The 19,511-nt window shown below is 31.6% G+C and overlaps 2 protein-coding genes across 2 annotated transcripts; one reads left to right on the top strand and one right to left on the bottom strand.

The window, feature by feature from the left end:
- Positions 1–4,159: 4,159 nt before the first annotated feature.
- LOC126668230 (uncharacterized) lies at positions 4,160–6,364 on the top strand. The gene is made up of 3 exons (XM_050361438.2): positions 4,160–4,603; positions 5,404–6,237; positions 6,347–6,364. The coding sequence occupies exons 1-3, from the start codon at positions 4,304–4,306 to the stop codon at positions 6,362–6,364; spliced, it is 1,152 nt and encodes a 383-aa protein (XP_050217395.1). The 5' UTR covers positions 4,160–4,303.
- A 256-nt stretch (positions 6,365–6,620) lies between these two features.
- Positions 6,621–12,737, bottom strand: LOC126668228 (uncharacterized). The gene is made up of 7 exons (XM_050361437.1): positions 12,700–12,737; positions 10,677–10,833; positions 10,254–10,270; positions 8,603–9,221; positions 7,943–8,516; positions 7,214–7,827; positions 6,621–7,052 (listed from the first exon to the last, which is right to left on the bottom strand). Exons 1-7 carry the CDS (start codon positions 12,735–12,737, stop codon positions 6,621–6,623), a joined length of 2,451 nt encoding a protein of 816 aa, XP_050217394.1.
- Between the last annotated feature and the right edge of the window lie 6,774 nt (positions 12,738–19,511).

Here is a 19,511-nt window from a genome sequence, read left to right as displayed (position 1 = left end):
AGACTTTTTTATTACACTGTAAAGTCATTCAAAAATAGAGAAATGAAAGAGAAAGCCCTATCAGGAAATGTGATAGGAAGAAAACAGCCTAGAAGGACGTCTTATTGGGATAACTTTACGCTACTTAAATACCTTAACTGGTAGACCTATTCTGCTTTACCTTCAGAGATTCACAAAATAAAAAAGCCTTAACCATTGGCTTAAATACGCATGATCCCTCAGGAACTCAATTGCATGACCCAAAGAAAGGCAACTCCGATAGTAACTGGATTGTAAAGGAGGAGACCGAGATGGGCGAGGTAAGGCTGCAGAAATGGATGAGTTTAGTAAAAACATCAACCACTAGTGTAACAAGCATCAAAAATTTCCAATCACACACAAACGAACAATTAGACATAACATTACCAGTGAAAGAGTCCTCATTATTAATTCTCAACTTCCAAATCCATTTAAATAAAAGACTTTGGTTTCTAATATGTAGATTAGTGATACCCAAACCCCATTTTTAAAACTCTTTGACAAATAATCTTCTAAGAAACCTTATACAAAGCTCTAGAAGAACCATCACCCTTCCAAAGAAAAAGCATCATATATGACTCCAGCTGTTTCCGAATCAAACTCGGCATATTAAAAATTGACATGAAATAAACAGGCACACTAAACAAAACAGACTTGATAAGAATTAACCTGCCTGTAGGTGAAAGCGGAGAACCTTTCCATAAAGATAAACGAGATATCAAACGTTCCACCATGCTATCCCAAAAATTAACAGACAACTTTCTATTAGCAAGGGGGAGACCTAGATATTTGATTGGGAAAGAATCATCTTACAGCCAACCGTCTGCGCAGCTGTTAATAAATCAAGATCGGTAACATTAATTCTCATGATAGAGTTTCATTGAAAATTAATAGTCAATCCAGAAATCAGCTCAAAGCAACGAAGAATATAAGTCAAATTCCTTAACCTCTCAATATTATAAGGAATGAATAAAATAGTGTCGTCTGCAAACCGAAGCAAAGAAATTGGCTCTTGATCCGCAGAATATCGATAACCCTCTGTGAAATCCAAGGCACGTGATCTAACAAGAATCTGCTTTAATCCTTTTACGGCAATAACAAATAAATATGGAGAGATCATATCACCCTAACGGACATCTCTCTTGAGAGAAATTGGATGAATCGAACTACCATTAACCTTTCAAAAGTTATTTTTATTTCAACAATATCAACAGGTAAGATGGTAAACTCTTCTAATACACATTTTCAGTTAACAAAAAGACTAGACAATATTTAAAAATTAAAAATAAAAGTCTGCATCCTTACCTTTTGATGTATTTAAATTGATTACTTTAATTACTTTTTTAAATATATTAACAGTAGTTGTATCATCATAAAAAAAATCATTCCAACTTAAAATTTTTACAATTTTTTTTGGATTAATTACATATAAAATCACCACATTTACACGAATATTCAAAAATAACTCGACTTTTAAAACGTGTCAATTCAGGACACCACCTTTTATTTCTTTTCAAAAATAACACCGGCAATTTTTTGTGCCTTTTTGCTGACGTGATAGGACATGTGACAGACACATCGGGTGTCCAAGTCAGCGAAATTTTATCTAAAAACGTGCTTATGTTGTTTTTGAAAAGAAATGAAAGGTGATGTCTTGAATTGTACGTTTTAAAAGTGGAGTTATTTTCAAAAAAATCGTATAAAGGTGGTAATGTTATATGTAAAGGTAGTTTGACGAGAATTTTAACGGAATATATATATATATATATATATATATATATATATATATATATATATATATATATATATATATATATATATATATATATATATATATATATATATATATATATATATATATATATATATTAGGAAGTATTAGGAAGAAATTCATGATATAATTTAATAATTCTTACCAAGTCATAGTGATAAGAGATATTCCCACGAGCTTGTGTAAGACTGTTTTGTCGTAAAACATGGTGGCAAAAAAGTTTTAGAGATGCCATAGCAGCTGTTAAGAACAACCAACCCCTAAAACCAACATCGATTATCAGAATATTACCGGAGACGGAGAGAATTATCCTGATCGGATTCCATAAATATCACCTTTTTTTTGTTCAAGTTTGAGCCGACTTATTTGCATCTCTGTTGGCAGTTAGTAGCTGCATGCAATAAAAACTTGGTCACACACCATCACTTGCTTACTTTTTTTTCAGAATTAGATTAGAGGAAAGTATATATTTCATCTATTTTAAAAATTTATTTATAAAAATATTTTAAACTTTTAAAAGTTTATATTTTTTATTTTACCATTTTTTTTTTTTTATTTATAAATTTAATTTACTGAAACTTACAGAGCTGTAAATTGAGAGACATCGTGGTGGTTCGGCGGTAGTGGCCGACATCCAACCACCAAAGTTCGATGACTAGTCGCTAAAATTTATCAGAATTTTAGCCGGCCAACGATGGTCAACAGTGGTCAACGGCTGGCAATGGTGATATCTATTAACCAGTGGAAGATTGACCGTTGACTGTTGACTTTCATCTATATATTAATATTTATTATATATGAGTGGATTTTAAATGGATTGTAGGTGAATTTTAGGTGAATATTACTTATTGGAACACAATAATATAAGATTCATAAAAAATTAAACCACTGGAATCCATTAGATTCACGTTAAATCTAAATTACGACATGATTTGAATACTAAAAAAATGCACCCCGGCCAACTTCGGTGGTGGATTTCTTGAATTTTTAGTTTTTTTTTTTTTTAATTTAGTATAGATATATATTGGAATAGTTTGAAAATAAGTTTTCTGTAACAGTATTTCTATAATTCCTTTTTTCCGGATAATATATAAAAATTGCTATATTATAGAAAAATAAGAACATTATTATGAACCAAAGAATTTTTTTAAAATATTAAAACATATCCATATATATGATAAATCTAAATCGATCATAAAAAAAATAGTGACTGACCAGAATGGTAAAAAGAAACTACCATACTTGTATTTGAAAGGAATATACAACATCAATGAATTTAATTCGGCTTAATTTAACATTATTAAAAATGAGTTTTTTTGGTTCTATTGATTTTAAAAGTGAAAAAATTCAATTCAGCTCGGTAGAAACCAAAGGAAAATTTGTAAAACTGAAAATTCGACCAAAATGACCGATTCACTTTAATTCGGTTTGAAAAGAAAGTAAAATGAATTTGGTTTAATTTCTTACGAATCAAAATTTTAATTTTACCATGAAAAGATGCAAAATTTTAATTTTACCGGAAAAAGACGCAAAATCAACCACACTCAAAATCCGACTACGGTTTGAAAAAAATAATAAATTTAATTTGATTTAATTTAAAACGAACCAAAATTTTAATTTTACCATGAAAAGATGCAAAAGCCCTTCCTCAAACTCGGTCTAACACGTCATCCGTAGACCAAACCTATTACATTATGACACATCATTAAAATGATGGCAATCTTGTAATATTACTACTCAAAGGTGTAAATAAATAAAAAACAAATTTATAAGATTGCCATCATTTTAATAACGTGTCATAATGTGATAGGTTAGTTTACGGATGACGTGGTAGACCGAGTCTACATAAAAATATCTTCTGCAAAAGATATATCCCCATCTATATAGAGAAAATTAGGGAATACACTCCAATTTTGAAAATATTTATATAGATTACCTCCCTTATTAAAAGATATAAAAAATACTTCCTCTTTTATTGTTATTTGTGTATTTACTCCCACGTGTCATTTTTAATTATATTTGCGCTGTTTCATTGTTTTTTTACGCCGTTTTATTTAAAAGTTTTCTTTTATACTCTTAGGGCAGTTATTGCTCATTATTTCCTGTTTCCCTCTTTTCTCTTCTCTTCTATTCTCTCTCGTTCTCGTTCTATTTCACTTTTCGTGTTTTCTGATTTATTTGCTCTTCACTGTATCGTTTTTTGATTGTTGTATCTTCCATTGTTACTGCTCTATCATCTGCATTGTTCATCGGTGAGTGATTTCTCTAATTTTTTATTTTATTTTTAACGGTTATGCTTTTGTTATATCTTATTTTTTGTTGTGTTAGATCTAGGATTGTGTTTTTTTTTTATGATTTTAATAGTTTTTTTTATCTTACAATATGAATTGCAAATGATTTTGTATTAAAAATTTGTGAATCTGTTAATGCATGTACAATTATTTGATATTTTGTTAGTTCTTATCACTGATTTTGTTTTTTTATACTTTTTATCTCCAGTTTTTATTATACATTATGTCTGATACTGATTTTGATCAAACATTATCGGAATTCTTGATTCAATTGAAGAATCCTGACATTGCTCCTAAAGAAATGGAGGAAGCTTCTGATTCTCCGGTCCGTATGAGTTTGAGGAAAAAGACTATTGGTAGTAAACCTGTTGCTCCTAAAATAGAGAAGAAAGCAATAAAGAAATCAAAATCTGTGCAGAAGTCTGTTGCTGGAAAAAGGAAAGCAAATTTTGTGGTACCTAAAAGAGATATTAAGAGGAAAAGGCTTGGTACTGATAATTTGGATAAGAATGATTCATTTCAGGTATTTTTTTGATTAATTGTGTTTTTTTCGTATTGTACTGATAATCGAATGATAATATGATTATAACATGATGACAAGTTGATGATAACATGATGATAGCGTTATGTTAGTATAAATGTGTATACTGATAATATTATGATAATATGCTTTTTTGTGATAATATTGTGCAACTTGTATGTGTTCAGTTGTTTGGTAATATGATGATAATATAAAATATTTGTATCTGTTGACACTCTTATGATAATAGTATGTCATTTTGAGAGTGTTGTTTTTTTCTGGTAGTTGTATGTGTTCAGTTATTTGATAATATGATGATAATATAAAATATTGCTTTTATGTTGATACTCTTATGATGTTTTTAATAGTTTTTGTATAACTGATGACAATTTTGTGACAGTATGATACCATGATGGTAAGTGTACTGATAATCGAATGATAATATGATTATAACATGATGATAAGTTGATGATAACATGATGATAAGTTGATGATAACATGATGATAGCGTTATATTAGTATAAATGTGTATACTGATAATATTATGATAATATGTCATTTTTTGTGATAATGTTGTGCAACTTGTATGTGTTCAGTTGTTTGATAATATGATGATAATATAAAATATTTGTTTTCTGTTGATACTCTTATGATGTTTTTAAATACTCTTTGTATAACTGATGACAATTTTATGACAGTATGATACCATGATGATAATGATGTTTTTTTATAATAATATTTTTGTATAACTGATAACATTATGATACCATTTATAATACTCTTTGTATTTGTGTTTATTGCAGACATTTGATTTGTTACTTGGTCCAAAGGATCGATTTGTCGGTAAAGTTGGAAATGCTTCACAGAATGCAGTGCTGAAACATATTAAATCGAAGCTTAGTGAAGATCAGTTAGCAACGTTCAAGAACAGTAGGTTTGGTGTCTTTCTAGAACTTGACAAGGATGTACTGAGTCTTAGACTCATACATGCCATACTTTTAAGGGAAGTTCATCACAACAATTTGTCAGAGCTTTGGTTTCATTACGGTTCGCAGAATATGCGATTCAGTCTATATGAGTTTGGTCTTGTTAGTGGACTTGTTTGTGTTGGTGATGAGTCAAGGTTTTCTGGTCATTTTAAGGACAGTAATTTTTTTAATAAATATTTTGGTGATGTGAGCAAGATTACCCGTCAGGTTATTGAAGCGAAATTTAAAGAGGCTGTGTGGGAGAATGATGAAGATGCTGTAAAGTTTGCAAAGCTTTACATGGTTCAGTGTTTTTTATTGGGTCATCTTGGAACTACTTTGGTTGACGATCGGTTCATTCACTTGCTTGACTGCCCTGATTATGATGATTTTCCATGGGGAAAATATTCATTCCAGTTATTTGTTCAGTCTACTAAGAACAAGCTGTGGACTAAACATAATGCATCAAGTCAATCTGCTTTCTATCGTTTGTATGGTTTTCCGCATGCTATTCAGTTTTGGTTTTATGAAACATTGGTTTCTGTGCCTGAGTATTTGTGTACTTTGAGCAATGCTGCTGTTTATCCTCGATTACTGCGTTGGAGTCCGAAGGATATTAAGAAAATGCAGAACTTTGATTTTCAGGTTTTTGATGATGGAACTGAAAAGGTATTATGATTCTTATTATGATAATAACATTCATAAATGATGATAATGTAATGATAATATTATGATAATAACATTCATAAATGATAATAAACTGTTGTCCATTTATCAGATGTTTGGTTTACTGTGACTCATATGATAATTATACGTTACTGTTATCAAATTTATGATTATCTGATTTTATATATTTTAATGATTATCATATGTTTAATACTTAGATGATAAACATATGATAATATTTTATCATAATGATATATGGTTGATAATAAGATGATAATGTAATGATAATATTATGATAATAACATGATATTACTCCATCAGATATTGAATGATATTTTTTTATTTATTGAAAAATAGTACTATTGAAAATCTCAAATCACAGTTTTCTATCTGTTTTTTGGAATATTTTTACAAGTTTTACGATTATGTCCATAATATCCACATCTGCTGCACTTGTTTTGATTCTTTTGTTCTTCTGCTCCTTTTATTCTTCTCTTTTTTGGTCTTCCTGGCTTAGTTCTCCCTATAGGAGGTAAGACAATGATATCCTCAACCTCTGCAGTGACTTCCCATGTTTCTTCTTTAGGAACTGGGTATACAGTTTGTGCATATGTAGCAAGCATTGCTTCATTTGTGAAGTACTTTGAGCAATATTCAGTTGGGTCTTGATGTTTGTAGTTTAATACAGCAGCAGCATGTTTACATGGGATCATTTCTTCTTGATATCTGTTGCATGTACAAGATTTTTCCTTGATGTTAACAGTAGAGGTATCACCATTTTCAGTAACAGTGTATATGTCATCATTAGATGGCTCTACCTGATATACATGTGATAATGTCAAAAATATTAAAAGATAATAGCATATGATAATAGAATGATAATAAACTGATAATAGCATATGATAATAGAATGATAATAAACTGATAATAGCATGATAAGATGAAAATATTTCTAACTGTGATAAGAATGAATCCGTACCTCTATTTTGAGTGAATCTAAATAGTTTTGCCTTAGGACAGCATCATATTTTGAAGACAATTTTGTAAAGGTTCCTTTAGCAATATTTCTGTTCTTGTAGCTCCACCTTTGAACCAAATTTCTCAAGTATTCCATAAGCATCGTAACTGGTAATTCTCGTGCTCTATTTACTGCTGCATTAAATGACTCAGCAGTATTTGAAGTCATTATGTTGTATCTTTTGTTCACAGAATGTGAAACTGCCCACCTTTCAAAACCTGCATCTTTGAGATAAGCTGTAACTCCTGGATTTACGTTGCTCATTTCTGCCATATGAGTATTGAATTCTTCCTTTGTATAAGCTCTTGCTGCTGCTTTGAACAGGTCTTTAATTGTCTTCTGATCCTTTTTAAATCTGCTTTTCACGTTACTTAGTAAATGATATAAGCAAATATCATGTTGAACTTCTCCAGCAAAAACACTTTCTATTGCATTTTTAATACTCATATGTCTGTCTGAAATTATACACATTCCTTCCCTTACACCAAAAACAGTTTTGATTTGTCTAAAAAACCAATTCCAAGATGCATCATTTTCTGAATCTGTTATTGAAAAGGCAAGAGGGAAGATTTTTCCTGTAAAATAAGAAGCAAAATAAAATAATGATATTACGATGATACTGTAATGATATTATAATGATACTGTAATGATAATATGATGATATCGTGATGATAATGATATTAATCATACCTGCTGCATCAAGAGTTGAAGCTGAAAACAGAGAACCTCCAAATGGTCCTTTCAAAAATGTAGCATCAACAACCATAATAGGCATACAGTGACTCCATCCACTTATTGATGCATTAAGTGACATGAATGCATAAAGAAAAGTATGATCCACATTTCTTTGTAAGCTTACAACTGATCCTGGATTTGTTTGCTTCACCATGTGAAGATATCTCGGTAGTAGACCAAATGAATTTTCTGGTTTCCCTCTTAAAAGCTCTAGTGCAATTTCTCGACATTTCCAAGCTTTCCAGTAATCCAATTTAATGCTATAATCATTTCTCATGTCTCTGATTATGTCATTAGGTGTGTAAATTGTCTTGATATCCAACAAGTTTGACTTTATTATTTTTGCTATGGTTTTTGAGCTGACAAACCTCAGGTCTCCCATTCTCATCTCCAAAGAACATGTATGATAATTGTTGAACTTACGTACTCGAAACATTTTTGTATGACCAATTTTCGAGGCATAAAATTTCCAATCACAATGGTCATCTATGCATTTTAATCGGTACTGTCTTGCGCATGATTTTTGGACCTATAATTATTAATAATATACAGTATCAGATTTTTGTGAAACTGTTATGATAATAAAATGTCAAAATCAGAATATTTGAAATGTACCTTGAACTGAAAGTGTTCTTTTAGTCCATATAGGCTCATCTCTGATATTAATGTTTCTTTATCTGTGAATATACCTCCTTCTTCTATTTTCTGATTTGCTTGATTGGTTGCAACATGATCTTCATCAAAATCTGTTTCTGGAAGATTTTCTTGAAGTGTGCAGAGAAGGTTTGCATATTCAATCATATCCAAATTTGAATAAGACATTTCTGTTTCTTTAGAGTTTTGTTCATCCAGTTGCGTTATATTGTCTTCATGAACAAGAAGTGAATTGTTTGCAGCTTCTGATGATGATGTTTCCAAAAAAGAAGCAGATTTATTCAATATGATGCAGATTGGATATCTTGTGAAGTTAAGTTCACTCTTCTTTAACTGTATATAGAATCTGAGACTTCTTTCATCTGCTATTTTGACTGGAGGATAATCATCACTGATTAGATATTGAATATCTAATTCAGTTTCAGTATCTTGAACTTGCAAACTTTGATATACTAATTCGATAAAACTATTGAATGTGCAGTTCATTTCCAATAAAATTCCTGTCGTTTTGAAGTCAGTATACTTTCCATCTTCAGTCCATTGCCCATCATGTTGCATTAGTACTTGGATAAATTCCATCCTGAAAATGATAAACAGATGATTATCAGTTGAAATATTATCATATGTGTATCAGTTGATACATTATCATATGTGTATCACATTATTAAATAATCATAAGAGTATCACAATAACATATGATAATCTGATGAGATTGTATCATCTGATAATCAGACTGTCAGATACTCATATGATAATCAGTTTTTTCAGATAGTCATATGATAATCAGACTGTCAGATAGTCATATGATAATCAGACTGTCAGATACTCATATGATAATCAGACTGTCAGATACTCATATGATAATCAGACTGTCAGATTATCATATGATAATCATATGACATTATCATATGACACTCTCAGCTTCAATATGACTATCTGATTATCATATGACTATCTGACAGTCTGATTATCATAACAGTATCTGACAGTCTGATAGATAGTCAGATACTCATATGATAACTGTCAGATAATCATATGATAATCAGACTATCAGATACTCATATGATAATCATATGACACTCTCAGCTTCAATATGACTATCTGATTATCATATGACTATCTGATAGTCTGATTATCATAACAGTATCTGACAGTCTGATAGATAGTCAGATACTCATATGATAATCAGTTTTTGTCAGATACTCATATGATAATCAGACTGTCAGATAGTCATATGATAATCAGTTTTGTCAGATAGTCATATGATAATCAGACTGTCAGATACTCATATGATAATCAGACTGTCAGATACTCATATGATAATCAGTTTTGTCAGATACTCATATGATAATTAGTTTTTTCAGATAGTCATATGATAATCAGACTGTCAGATACTCATATGATAATCAGACTGTTAGATACTCATATGATAATCAGTTTTGTCAGATACTCATATGATAATCAGTTTTTTCAGATAGTCATATGATAATCAGACTGTCAGATAGTCATATGATAATCAGACTTTCAGATACTCATATGATAATCAGACTGTCAGATACTCATATGATAATCAGACTGTCAGATAGTCATATGATAATCATATGACACTCACAGCTTCAATATGACTATCTGATTATCATATGACACTCATAGTATCAATGACTATCACATTATCATATGAGTATCAGATTATATGCATCACAATATCATATAAGTATTTTTTTTTCACATTATCATATGAGTATGAGTATATCAAATTATCACAAGAGTATCATTTGAGAATCACATTGTGTCATAATCAGACTGTCAGATACTCATATGATAATCATATGACATTACATTATCAGACAACATCAATATGAGTATCAGATTATCAGATGAGGATCACATTATCAGATTTGCATCACAATATCATATAAGTATCAGATTGATTTTTCTTATAGGTTAAAATTCAAATATCATCATATTTTTATAATCGTATAATCAAAAGAAGATAATATAAAAAGCAATTTTATTCACGAATATAGTCAATTACCTTCAAGAATCTCCGTTTTTTCAAGAGCGAGCTGTTTTTCGAGCAGATTATGAGGAACGAACTATTTTTCGAGATCTGAAAGTTGTTACAGAGATCTGGATTTAAGAATTTGCAGAATCGGAGAAGATTTTTCCAAAACAGAGAGCTTGAAAACGAGCTGTGAGAAAATAGAGAGAGAAAATAGAGAGAGAAAATTGAGAGAGAAAAGGAAGGAACCTCGTTGTTAGTGAAATTAATGAGCTTATATAGTGGAAGTAAATTTATAATTATAAAAGTGAGGAGAGTAAAAAAATAAAAGGTTTAAATTCGTGATGTATTTTTTGTAAGATTTCCGCGCTGATGTATATTAACATATTATTTTTGTATTTTAGGTAAATATGTATTTTTCTCATCTATATAAGCATCAGCAAGACCTATATCTGCCCGTGTTATTACCTGTAAAACATTTTACAAATTTGTAACTATAATATTATATTATTAAATACTCTAATATAGCAACCGCTTTATTAATTTATTTCACGTTATATAATAATAATTCACATAATTAAATAACTGTACCTTCCAGTAAAATTGGGGATTATGAACCTGCAAATCAACTTTTAGGGGACAATTTTGATTAGTTCCCTAAAAAGTAAGAGTTCCTGTAAACTGCAGGAAAGAAACAGATTATCTATCGGAGATCTGAAAATTTCATACCTGAAAAAAGGCAAAATCTATACTAAAACTTTTGTATTTTTTCATTTCTTTTATTTCGCCTTATAAAAAAGAATATCTTGTTTTGGTTCTTATACTTTTAAAAATAAGTTTATAGTCTTTTTTATTAAAAAAAATGTCAATATATATCCACGCTCAGATATTAAACAAAAAAATTTCGGAAGACTAAAAAGAAACAGAAAAATCTCATATAACTATTTTGAAAGCGATCAAGTAAAAAAATATAAATGCCTAATGACAAAATAAAAAAAGTACAAAATTCTTAGGATATGTTAATACACTGAAAACGCTATATTTGTGAAAAAGAGACGCACGTTAAATATCGGGTTAAGGTAAAAAAATGATCCTAATGTTTATACCGTAGCTCACTTTACCCCTAATGTTTTTCGAATCTCAAAATTGACCCTAACGCTTAATAAAATGGAACATCTAAACCCTTCTCTAGACGGCACTATTGAAAGAACGTTAACTAATCTACGTGGCCGTTAAAACAGTAAAAAGATATATATTTACAAAGCATATGTAAAATATGCTAGTGCCACATAGACGATTAAATAAAAAATTATATCTTTCTTTTATCTTCATCTTCTTCGTTTTAACTCATAGCTACTGCATCATTTATCACTTTCAAGAGAAATTGGCTCCTGTTTCTTTTTTTCTTCTTTTTTGGCTTTTCCTGTTTGAATGTGTTAATCACTTTGGATCCAACAAAATTAGTTCAGTTGAAGTGGGTATTGATTCAACAGAATCCCAACAAGCGAGTTCAAGCTGTAGTCATTTTTAACAAAATCTGCCGATGGGTTTTTTTGTTATTTTTGATAATTGAATTGTTTTTTACTTCGACACAAAAACCTGTCGGCAAATTTGGTTGAAATTTTCTACAACTTTCTAATCAGATATATTTGATTCAAAGACAAGAGGCACGCTTCCTTATTTTCATTTTTACTTTCATTTGATTCTTCTTGTTGGATTTGTTCTTGTTACAAGAGCGACAATTTGAGGGATTGGATACTGATTACTGTATATTTCCTTACGTTTATTGACAAATGAAGAAAGATTGATAGAATCATGCACAGTTGATCAACACATGATCTTGGTTTGATGATGCTTACTTTGGTTATTTTAAAAAACTTTGAGCAACTTTTTTAGTTTGATTTCTTTAGTTTTCTCTACAATTTCTCGCCATAATAACATGGACGAGTTGTGTTTTAACAGACCAGCCAGTTAAATAGAACACATCCAAGAAAAAAGAATGAATATTAATGATGAGACCAGCATCGGAATAATCACTTATGGAATTTCTCTTTACAGAGCTTGTTGAACTACCTCCTTTACCTTGTTAGACATGTCTTTAGCATCATTATTATCACCCCCAAGTAGTTAGTTTCTGTTCGCCTGGAAATATTCCGGACTCGAATCTTTGAATTTATAATCGGGATCGGTTTGAGGTTTGATACTTTAACGAACCTATGCAGATATTCACAGGGCTTGTTTGGTTAAAGACACTTAACCACGTGATCTAAGAAGTAATAATCTGGGAGTTAAGAACTCAGGCGAGATTAATACCGAAAACTACTCCTAAATTAAAACAATCCGGAGATTGCGAGATAAAAAGCACTGGGCTTGGTTTTTGATTGATTGATTTGTTGATACAAAAATAATGAAGCTCTGAGCTATTTATAGCTCCTCATAATCAAGACTCCTAATTCAACTAGGACTAAAATTCTAAAAAGTAAAATACTCCTAATGAGTTACAAACTCCTAATAAGAAGAAAAAAGCAATAATTAAAAGACTTTTCGTTGGGCCTGAATCCCTTGTAAGCCCACATGAAGCTCTTATCCAACAATTATTTGGGTCGGTGTAAACAGTTTCCTAAAGATAACAAAAGAAAATGGAATTAACAAAAAATACCACATAGAAAGATTGGTTTAAAAATAAAATCAGTATCCAATAAAGGAGACAAATCGTTTGAAGATATCATGAAACAACATTCATTAGTTTTGATTCTTTTTCTTTTTGCCAGTCAATAAAAAAGTTAGCACAAAACCATGAATTTCAAAGTTTAATCATTTGAGTAAATAAAAGATGTAAAGATTATTAGCTTTTCTTAGTCTCTTGCTTCATAATTAATTTTCCGCTTTCTCATTCATGGTACTGTATATAGTTATCGATGACCAATTTCAGTCCGAGCTGGTAGTGGCGGAGGGATTAATGGTGATGACAGCCATGTAAATTAATAGCGAGGTGGAAAGAGTTTGATAGAGGGAAAACGACATGAATAGAGCGGATGGTGGTGGCTTAAAGGTCGATGTTGAAGATGGCAGTGGAGGTGGAGAGGCTGTAACGACGGGGAAGAGAACAGATGATGTTGGAGTCTTTGAGATAGAGACATTCATGAACATGTGGCATTTACATCCCTTCAAAATTGGCTTTTAGCTATGTTAGATGCCAAGTAGATTAGTTAACGTTCTTTCAAAAGTGCCGTCTAGAGGAAGGGTTTAGATGTTCCATTTTATTAACGTTAGGGTCATTTTTGAGACTCGAAAAACATTAAGGGGTCAGGTGAGCCACGGGGTAAATATTAGGGTCATTTTTGTATCGTAACCCTTAAATATCCAGTTGAGATATAGGATGTAAGGAATGTCGTAACGAAACGGCGGCCGATAGCTTCTGAAAGAGAGAGTTTTGGAGTGGCCATGCTACACAGATTGCAGAAATGAATGTCAGCTGCAAAAACTATATCCTTTCGTTTGAAAACTATGTTACTATTATAATCAGCATGTTCTGCTTGCATGCCCTCGTCCCTGCTCCCATTTTTTTAATTTTTTTCTCTATTTAATTTAATGTACTTGACGTTTGCACAATTAAATAATTCGGTGAGCTGGTATTATCCATAATTAAAATAATGCGTTTGAACTGGTAAATAGTTTGGTGAAAGCAGGCATCTAATTTAATGTGTGTTTAAATAATGCTGTGAGCAGTCAAACAAAATATTATGTTATAGAAATATGAAAATAACAATTTTTCAACTTTTGCTGTTAGATTTATAAAATATTTAAAATATAAGATACTGAAAATTATAAAATTATTATCAAATTACTAATATGAAATTAATAAGTAAAAATAATCATAATTAATTATAATAGTAGTTATAGACACCCTTTTCTCAAATAGATAAAAAATTGAAATGAATTATATTATCCGGTGATAATTTTCAGAGACACCCGTCTTGATGACGAGTTAGCGATTTGCTTGTCAAAATACAAATGGATTAGATAGACGTATAGCAAAAAACTTAAGGGATTGAAGCATTTTTGGCACAAAAATTCAATAAAAATTTAAACATTGTGATAAAAGTCTAAATTTTTTACTAATCATAATGCATTAAAAGTTTATAAGCCAATTTATAGATTTGCGGATCAAATTACCTAAAGTCAAACCTTAGTGTTTTTAAAAGTCCTTTTTGACACAAGGATCCAAACAATCATTTTACAATTTTTTCATGGCATATATTATTTATTTCGAAATTAACTTTTAATCAACCTAAAATAAGAGTTTTAATCTAAACTAAACCCTAGTTAACTTTACTTAAAAAGTTTATAAATACTACCTTATGTACACATTTCAAAGGGTAGACAATTAATATACTATTAAACCTTTTTGTTTACAACACGGAGTCAGACAAGGCGATCCCATTTTGCCATTTTTGTTTGTCATAGCTATAAGGATCTAAGAGACATATTATCCAAAAACGAAGTAATTGAATTTAAATGATGGTTTCGCTTTAATGAAAATTTTGATTCTATTTCTCAACTTCAGTTTGAGCATGATTTCTATTTTTATTCCCAGTCTGATTCCTCGCTCTTCTCAAAGCTCTCGCAGGTTGATTTGCAGGTTCATTCACATGTACATTTAGTTAACTTCTTCAGAACCCTCATCACGAACTTTTTCAGCTTGTTGGGCCGCAACACGAGCATGAGTACTATTCTGATAGACGAATAAACGATTAAAAACTACGCGCACGAACTAAACAAACACAACATAACAAACAATACAACAGACGACTCACACCAATCTATAATAGCTGAATTCTTTTTAAACAAATGATGACGTTCAAAACATGACACAAATCCTAATACCGCAGTAGTCATAGAAAATAAAACCAACATATAAACACATAGGCATGCATCGCAATCAGCTAGCAATGATCATGCGACCTAAACCATTGCTCTAATACCAAATTTGTTACGACCCGAGTTTCTCAGCATCGAGACCGACAGGAGCGGTTGCTCTAGAACCCGTAGCAAGCCTCAGAAAATAATAAAACATGCAAAAGCATACATTCCACAATGCTCGGCAGCAATCGAGACTCCACTCTTAAGTCTAGCATGGAAATTAACGATAAAATAAACATACGCGGAAGCTAAACATACCAATCTAATCATTCAATAACATAATAATAAAACCTGCCAATAGCGCAAACATATCGTACTCTGTCATACAAATTGATCCTTTCGAACAACACCCGAGGAAACACCAACATAAACAACATAAGCTAAACGATATTAATATTTCTACTGCGGTTCTAGAGTTTAAAAGTTTTACAATATCAAAGAAAACGATTATAAAGAAGTAAAATATCGGAATTGACACGCTTTAAAACAAACACCTGAAAAATGTTTGAAATCCATGGGTCAAAATAAATCTTGTGAGTTCATACAAATATATTTAAATATTAATAAGAAAATTGTTTTGAAAACATTTATTATCATTGTTATAGAATCATATGAAACCCTAAACCTAGAATTCCGATAAACCGAATCCAAGTGATCGTGACTCCCGAGAATTTAATCCACTGAGACGTTCTAACAATCAAACACTTAAGCCATAACTCAATCCATCCAAAGAGTCGTGAAACCCGAGAAATTAATCACTGAGTACATCACCAACTTCACTTAATCCTTAAGGTGTGAAGCTTGAAAACTTAATCTACCGAGTACATCAATAACGTATAGCACGAGAAATTAATCGACCGAGTACTATTGCTACACAGCCCATAATACGCGTATACAACTTATCTCAAAATACTATTGCACCGGTGTACACACAGTTCTAATGTCGTTCATTAAAAAAGCATGTTTCATTGTCTCCATAACGATACCAAATTAAAAATTTCAAAAACCAATTAAAATATCGCTAGCATTTGATTACTTAAATAAAAGAAGCATCAACTCACTGCTTGCTTTCCCACAAATATTACTCCAACGTAAGCTCCTTGTTACGCTGTAGACACCTATTTTTCGGACAGGTAAAAAGTGGTAAGGAATTGAAGTTTCCAATGATGATTTTCAGAGAAATCCGTCCGGGTGACGAGCTACAGATTTGCTTGCAGGAATCTAAGCAGGCATAGTCTGCGCAAAATTGAAAACTTGGAGGATCAAAACGTAATTAGGCGTAAATAGAACATTAAAATCCAAATAAACTGTAATCTAAGTTTAGAAATTGGACTAATTATAATATCTTAGAAGTTTATGGGCCAATTTGCAAGTTTTATGGACTGAAATTGATCACACCCAAACCTATAGGGTCCAAAGAACTTTTTTTAACACCTTCGGGCACCAAAATGCACTTTTAGCACTCTTTTACTTAGCCATCAAGCTTAAATCCGAATTTAATAAGATATTAAGTGTTTTTAGCTAATCCTAATACATAAAGGCTTATCATTTAAACATTTTAAAGCCTCGAACACTCTAACTAAACCCTAGACCTAATTGACCACTATATATTCAGGCTTAAGTTATTTGAGTCAATAGTCGGATTGGAAAGGTAAAAACCATAGAGTAAAATTCGAATTTATCCTTAGAAACCCTAGGCCAAATTTTTCAACACACACCAAACACAAATCGCACTTTAATCCAGTCCTTTAAACACATAAGAACGCTTCAATTCTCCAAAAAAGTAGCCCTGCACAGACTTGAAGCTGAATTCCGCAGCCACTTGGCCAGCAAACGAGTCAAAGACTCAGACCGGTAATTATGAGGACCCTTTATTTTTGTGCCTTTGATTTTCATGTGCCATGATTTAATTAGGGTGTATGTTTACCTTATTAGTTAATATTTTCCATAAAAATTCCCATGCTAGACCTGATAGTTTAATTGCCAAATTACCATAAAATTGTTGATAGACATGTTAATTTGCTGTAATTAATCATGTTTATGCTCAAATCCAAAAACTCAATCAATTTAAAGTCCTGAGATGCATGTTTTAGGTGATTTTAGCTCTTTTTGCCATGAAAAAGACCTAAAAATAGTTGCAGCCCAAATTTAATTTTTGTTTAAATGAGCTTTAAACACTCTGTAAAGGCTATATTTGAATTTCTTGTTCAATTTTATGCGCTTTTGACTACTTTTGCATGAGAAACGGACTTGAAACGAGTGAGAACGAAGCAAAACAAAAATTCTGAAACTGTTGTCACGAACCGGCGGCGCCGCTAGAATAAAGTGGCGGCGCCGCCACTATGAACTGCCGGCGGCGGCAGTCACACCGTGTCGTGTTCTTCATTCCTCAACTTCCCAGATTTGCTCCTAGATCTTTCAGACCTCGATCTGAACTTCAAAATGTGTTTACAGACTCATCCGGACTCCGAATCAGGCCCAGTTTGAACCCAAACGTAGATAATTTCATGTACTTTAGTATTTTGTATTATTAAAAGGCAAAAATGGACCCAGAATTCAAAATACGTAACATAGTGTATAAATTGGGCCTACGAGCCAGAAGCCCAGCAACTTCTAGAGCCGATTTCGGGCTATACCGAATTCAAAATCGACTCCAAATAAAATCATTAGAACCGGATCAACGAGACACACAACTCTTATAATCTGACCGAGAGCCCATTTTGACCAGACTGATGGTCAAAATTCGTGCGAGTGCCAAACACTCAATACGTCAACGAGGTCTAATAGTATCTTTAACCAAGCATGTATACCAATTGTACATGGGCCAGTTTGCAATGTTTATCGTTTTCCAAAAGCCCATCAATTAACTGGTTGAAGGAGTAATCACATAAAATTAGCCAATTAATGCAATTCTAACCCATCACTTAAGACATCGTAGGACTAATACGAAAATATAGTAAACGGTTGTATAGGTTTTTCAAGACTCACCTAATAAAATCAATCAGTCTCACTTAAACATCCGGTTTTAGGTTTTGTGCATGTAATCAATCTAGACCAACCAGACTTATAGACTATTTGCTAGAAACCTCTAAGGTTAGATGTAAGTTTAGGAGTACCTGCTACTTGCCTCAAATGTCAGTCCAGATCGACTCATATGCGGGTCAAACTTGTTTACTGCTTTCATCCCTGTTTATTTACAGCTTTTATATCATGTGAAGTGCATATACTGTTGAGATGATAAAAAAACAAATATGTCTAGTAAATAAATCTAGTAAAAGATAAGCCAAGCACAAGAGTTTCGGGGAGGTCCACAAACCCTAGTCTTTGATCTGATGCACGATAATCTTACCGGAGGCGAGTAAGGTTATCTAGTCGGTTAAAAGGCATTTTCTAGTTGAACTAGGTGGCAACTCTATTTTTCAAACCATTTCCAGATTTAGAAGTCAGCCGTAAGCCTTGGGCGACCGGGAACCCTGCTCCGCTCACATAGACATAGTCCAAATCAACACTTCAGAACATTGACGGGTCTACTAAAAACTCAAATAAAAAAGTGGAACTCGAAAACTCCTAACTGTAGAGATTTCTAAACCACACAATAAGCAAACAAAAACACTAACTTTAAACCACACATTCCGCTATTTCATAAAACTTTCGAATCCTATTTATGCTCCATGACAAAATACATTTTCTGGAATAAAATATTTAAATAAAATATTTTATACTTTTAGAAACTCATTTTCTAATTCAAGAGCGATCATCGCTCGTTTTCACCGAAATACCCGTTTTGAAGCCCGAAATCTGAAACCTCGTAAAAACGACAATTCCGCTAAAACTTGAGAGATAATAATTTTCTTGGAATATTCTTTTATCCAAACTAATAAAATGAATATATTTTCAAAACTTCAATAAAACTGGAAAATCATGAAAATATCATTTTTCGTAAAA

Source organism: Mercurialis annua, linkage group LG2, assembly GCF_937616625.2.
Source record: "Mercurialis annua linkage group LG2, ddMerAnnu1.2, whole genome shotgun sequence".
Taxonomy (NCBI): Eukaryota; Viridiplantae; Streptophyta; class Magnoliopsida; order Malpighiales; family Euphorbiaceae; genus Mercurialis; species Mercurialis annua.
This window is presented reverse-complemented; position numbering and strand designations above follow the sequence as displayed.

Excerpts from the sequence above, each read along its gene's own strand:
- LOC126668230 (XM_050361438.2), top strand. The coding sequence starts at position 4,304 with ATGTCTGATACTGATTTTGATCAAACATTATCGGAATTCTTGATTCAA. Across the intron at positions 4,604-5,403 it reads ATAAGAATGATTCATTTCAG|ACATTTGATTTGTTACTTGG; the intron begins GTATTTTTTTGA and ends TGTTTATTGCAG.
- LOC126668228 (XM_050361437.1), bottom strand. The coding sequence starts at position 12,737 with ATGTCTAACAAGGTAAAGGAGGTAGTTCAACAAGCTCT. Across the intron at positions 10,834-12,699 it reads GAGGTAGTTCAACAAGCTCT|CTCGTTTTCAAGCTCTCTGT; the intron begins GTAAAGAGAAAT and ends ATTTTCTCACAG. Across the intron at positions 7,053-7,213 it reads TAGATTCACTCAAAATAGAG|GTAGAGCCATCTAATGATGA; the intron begins GTACGGATTCAT and ends CATGTATATCAG.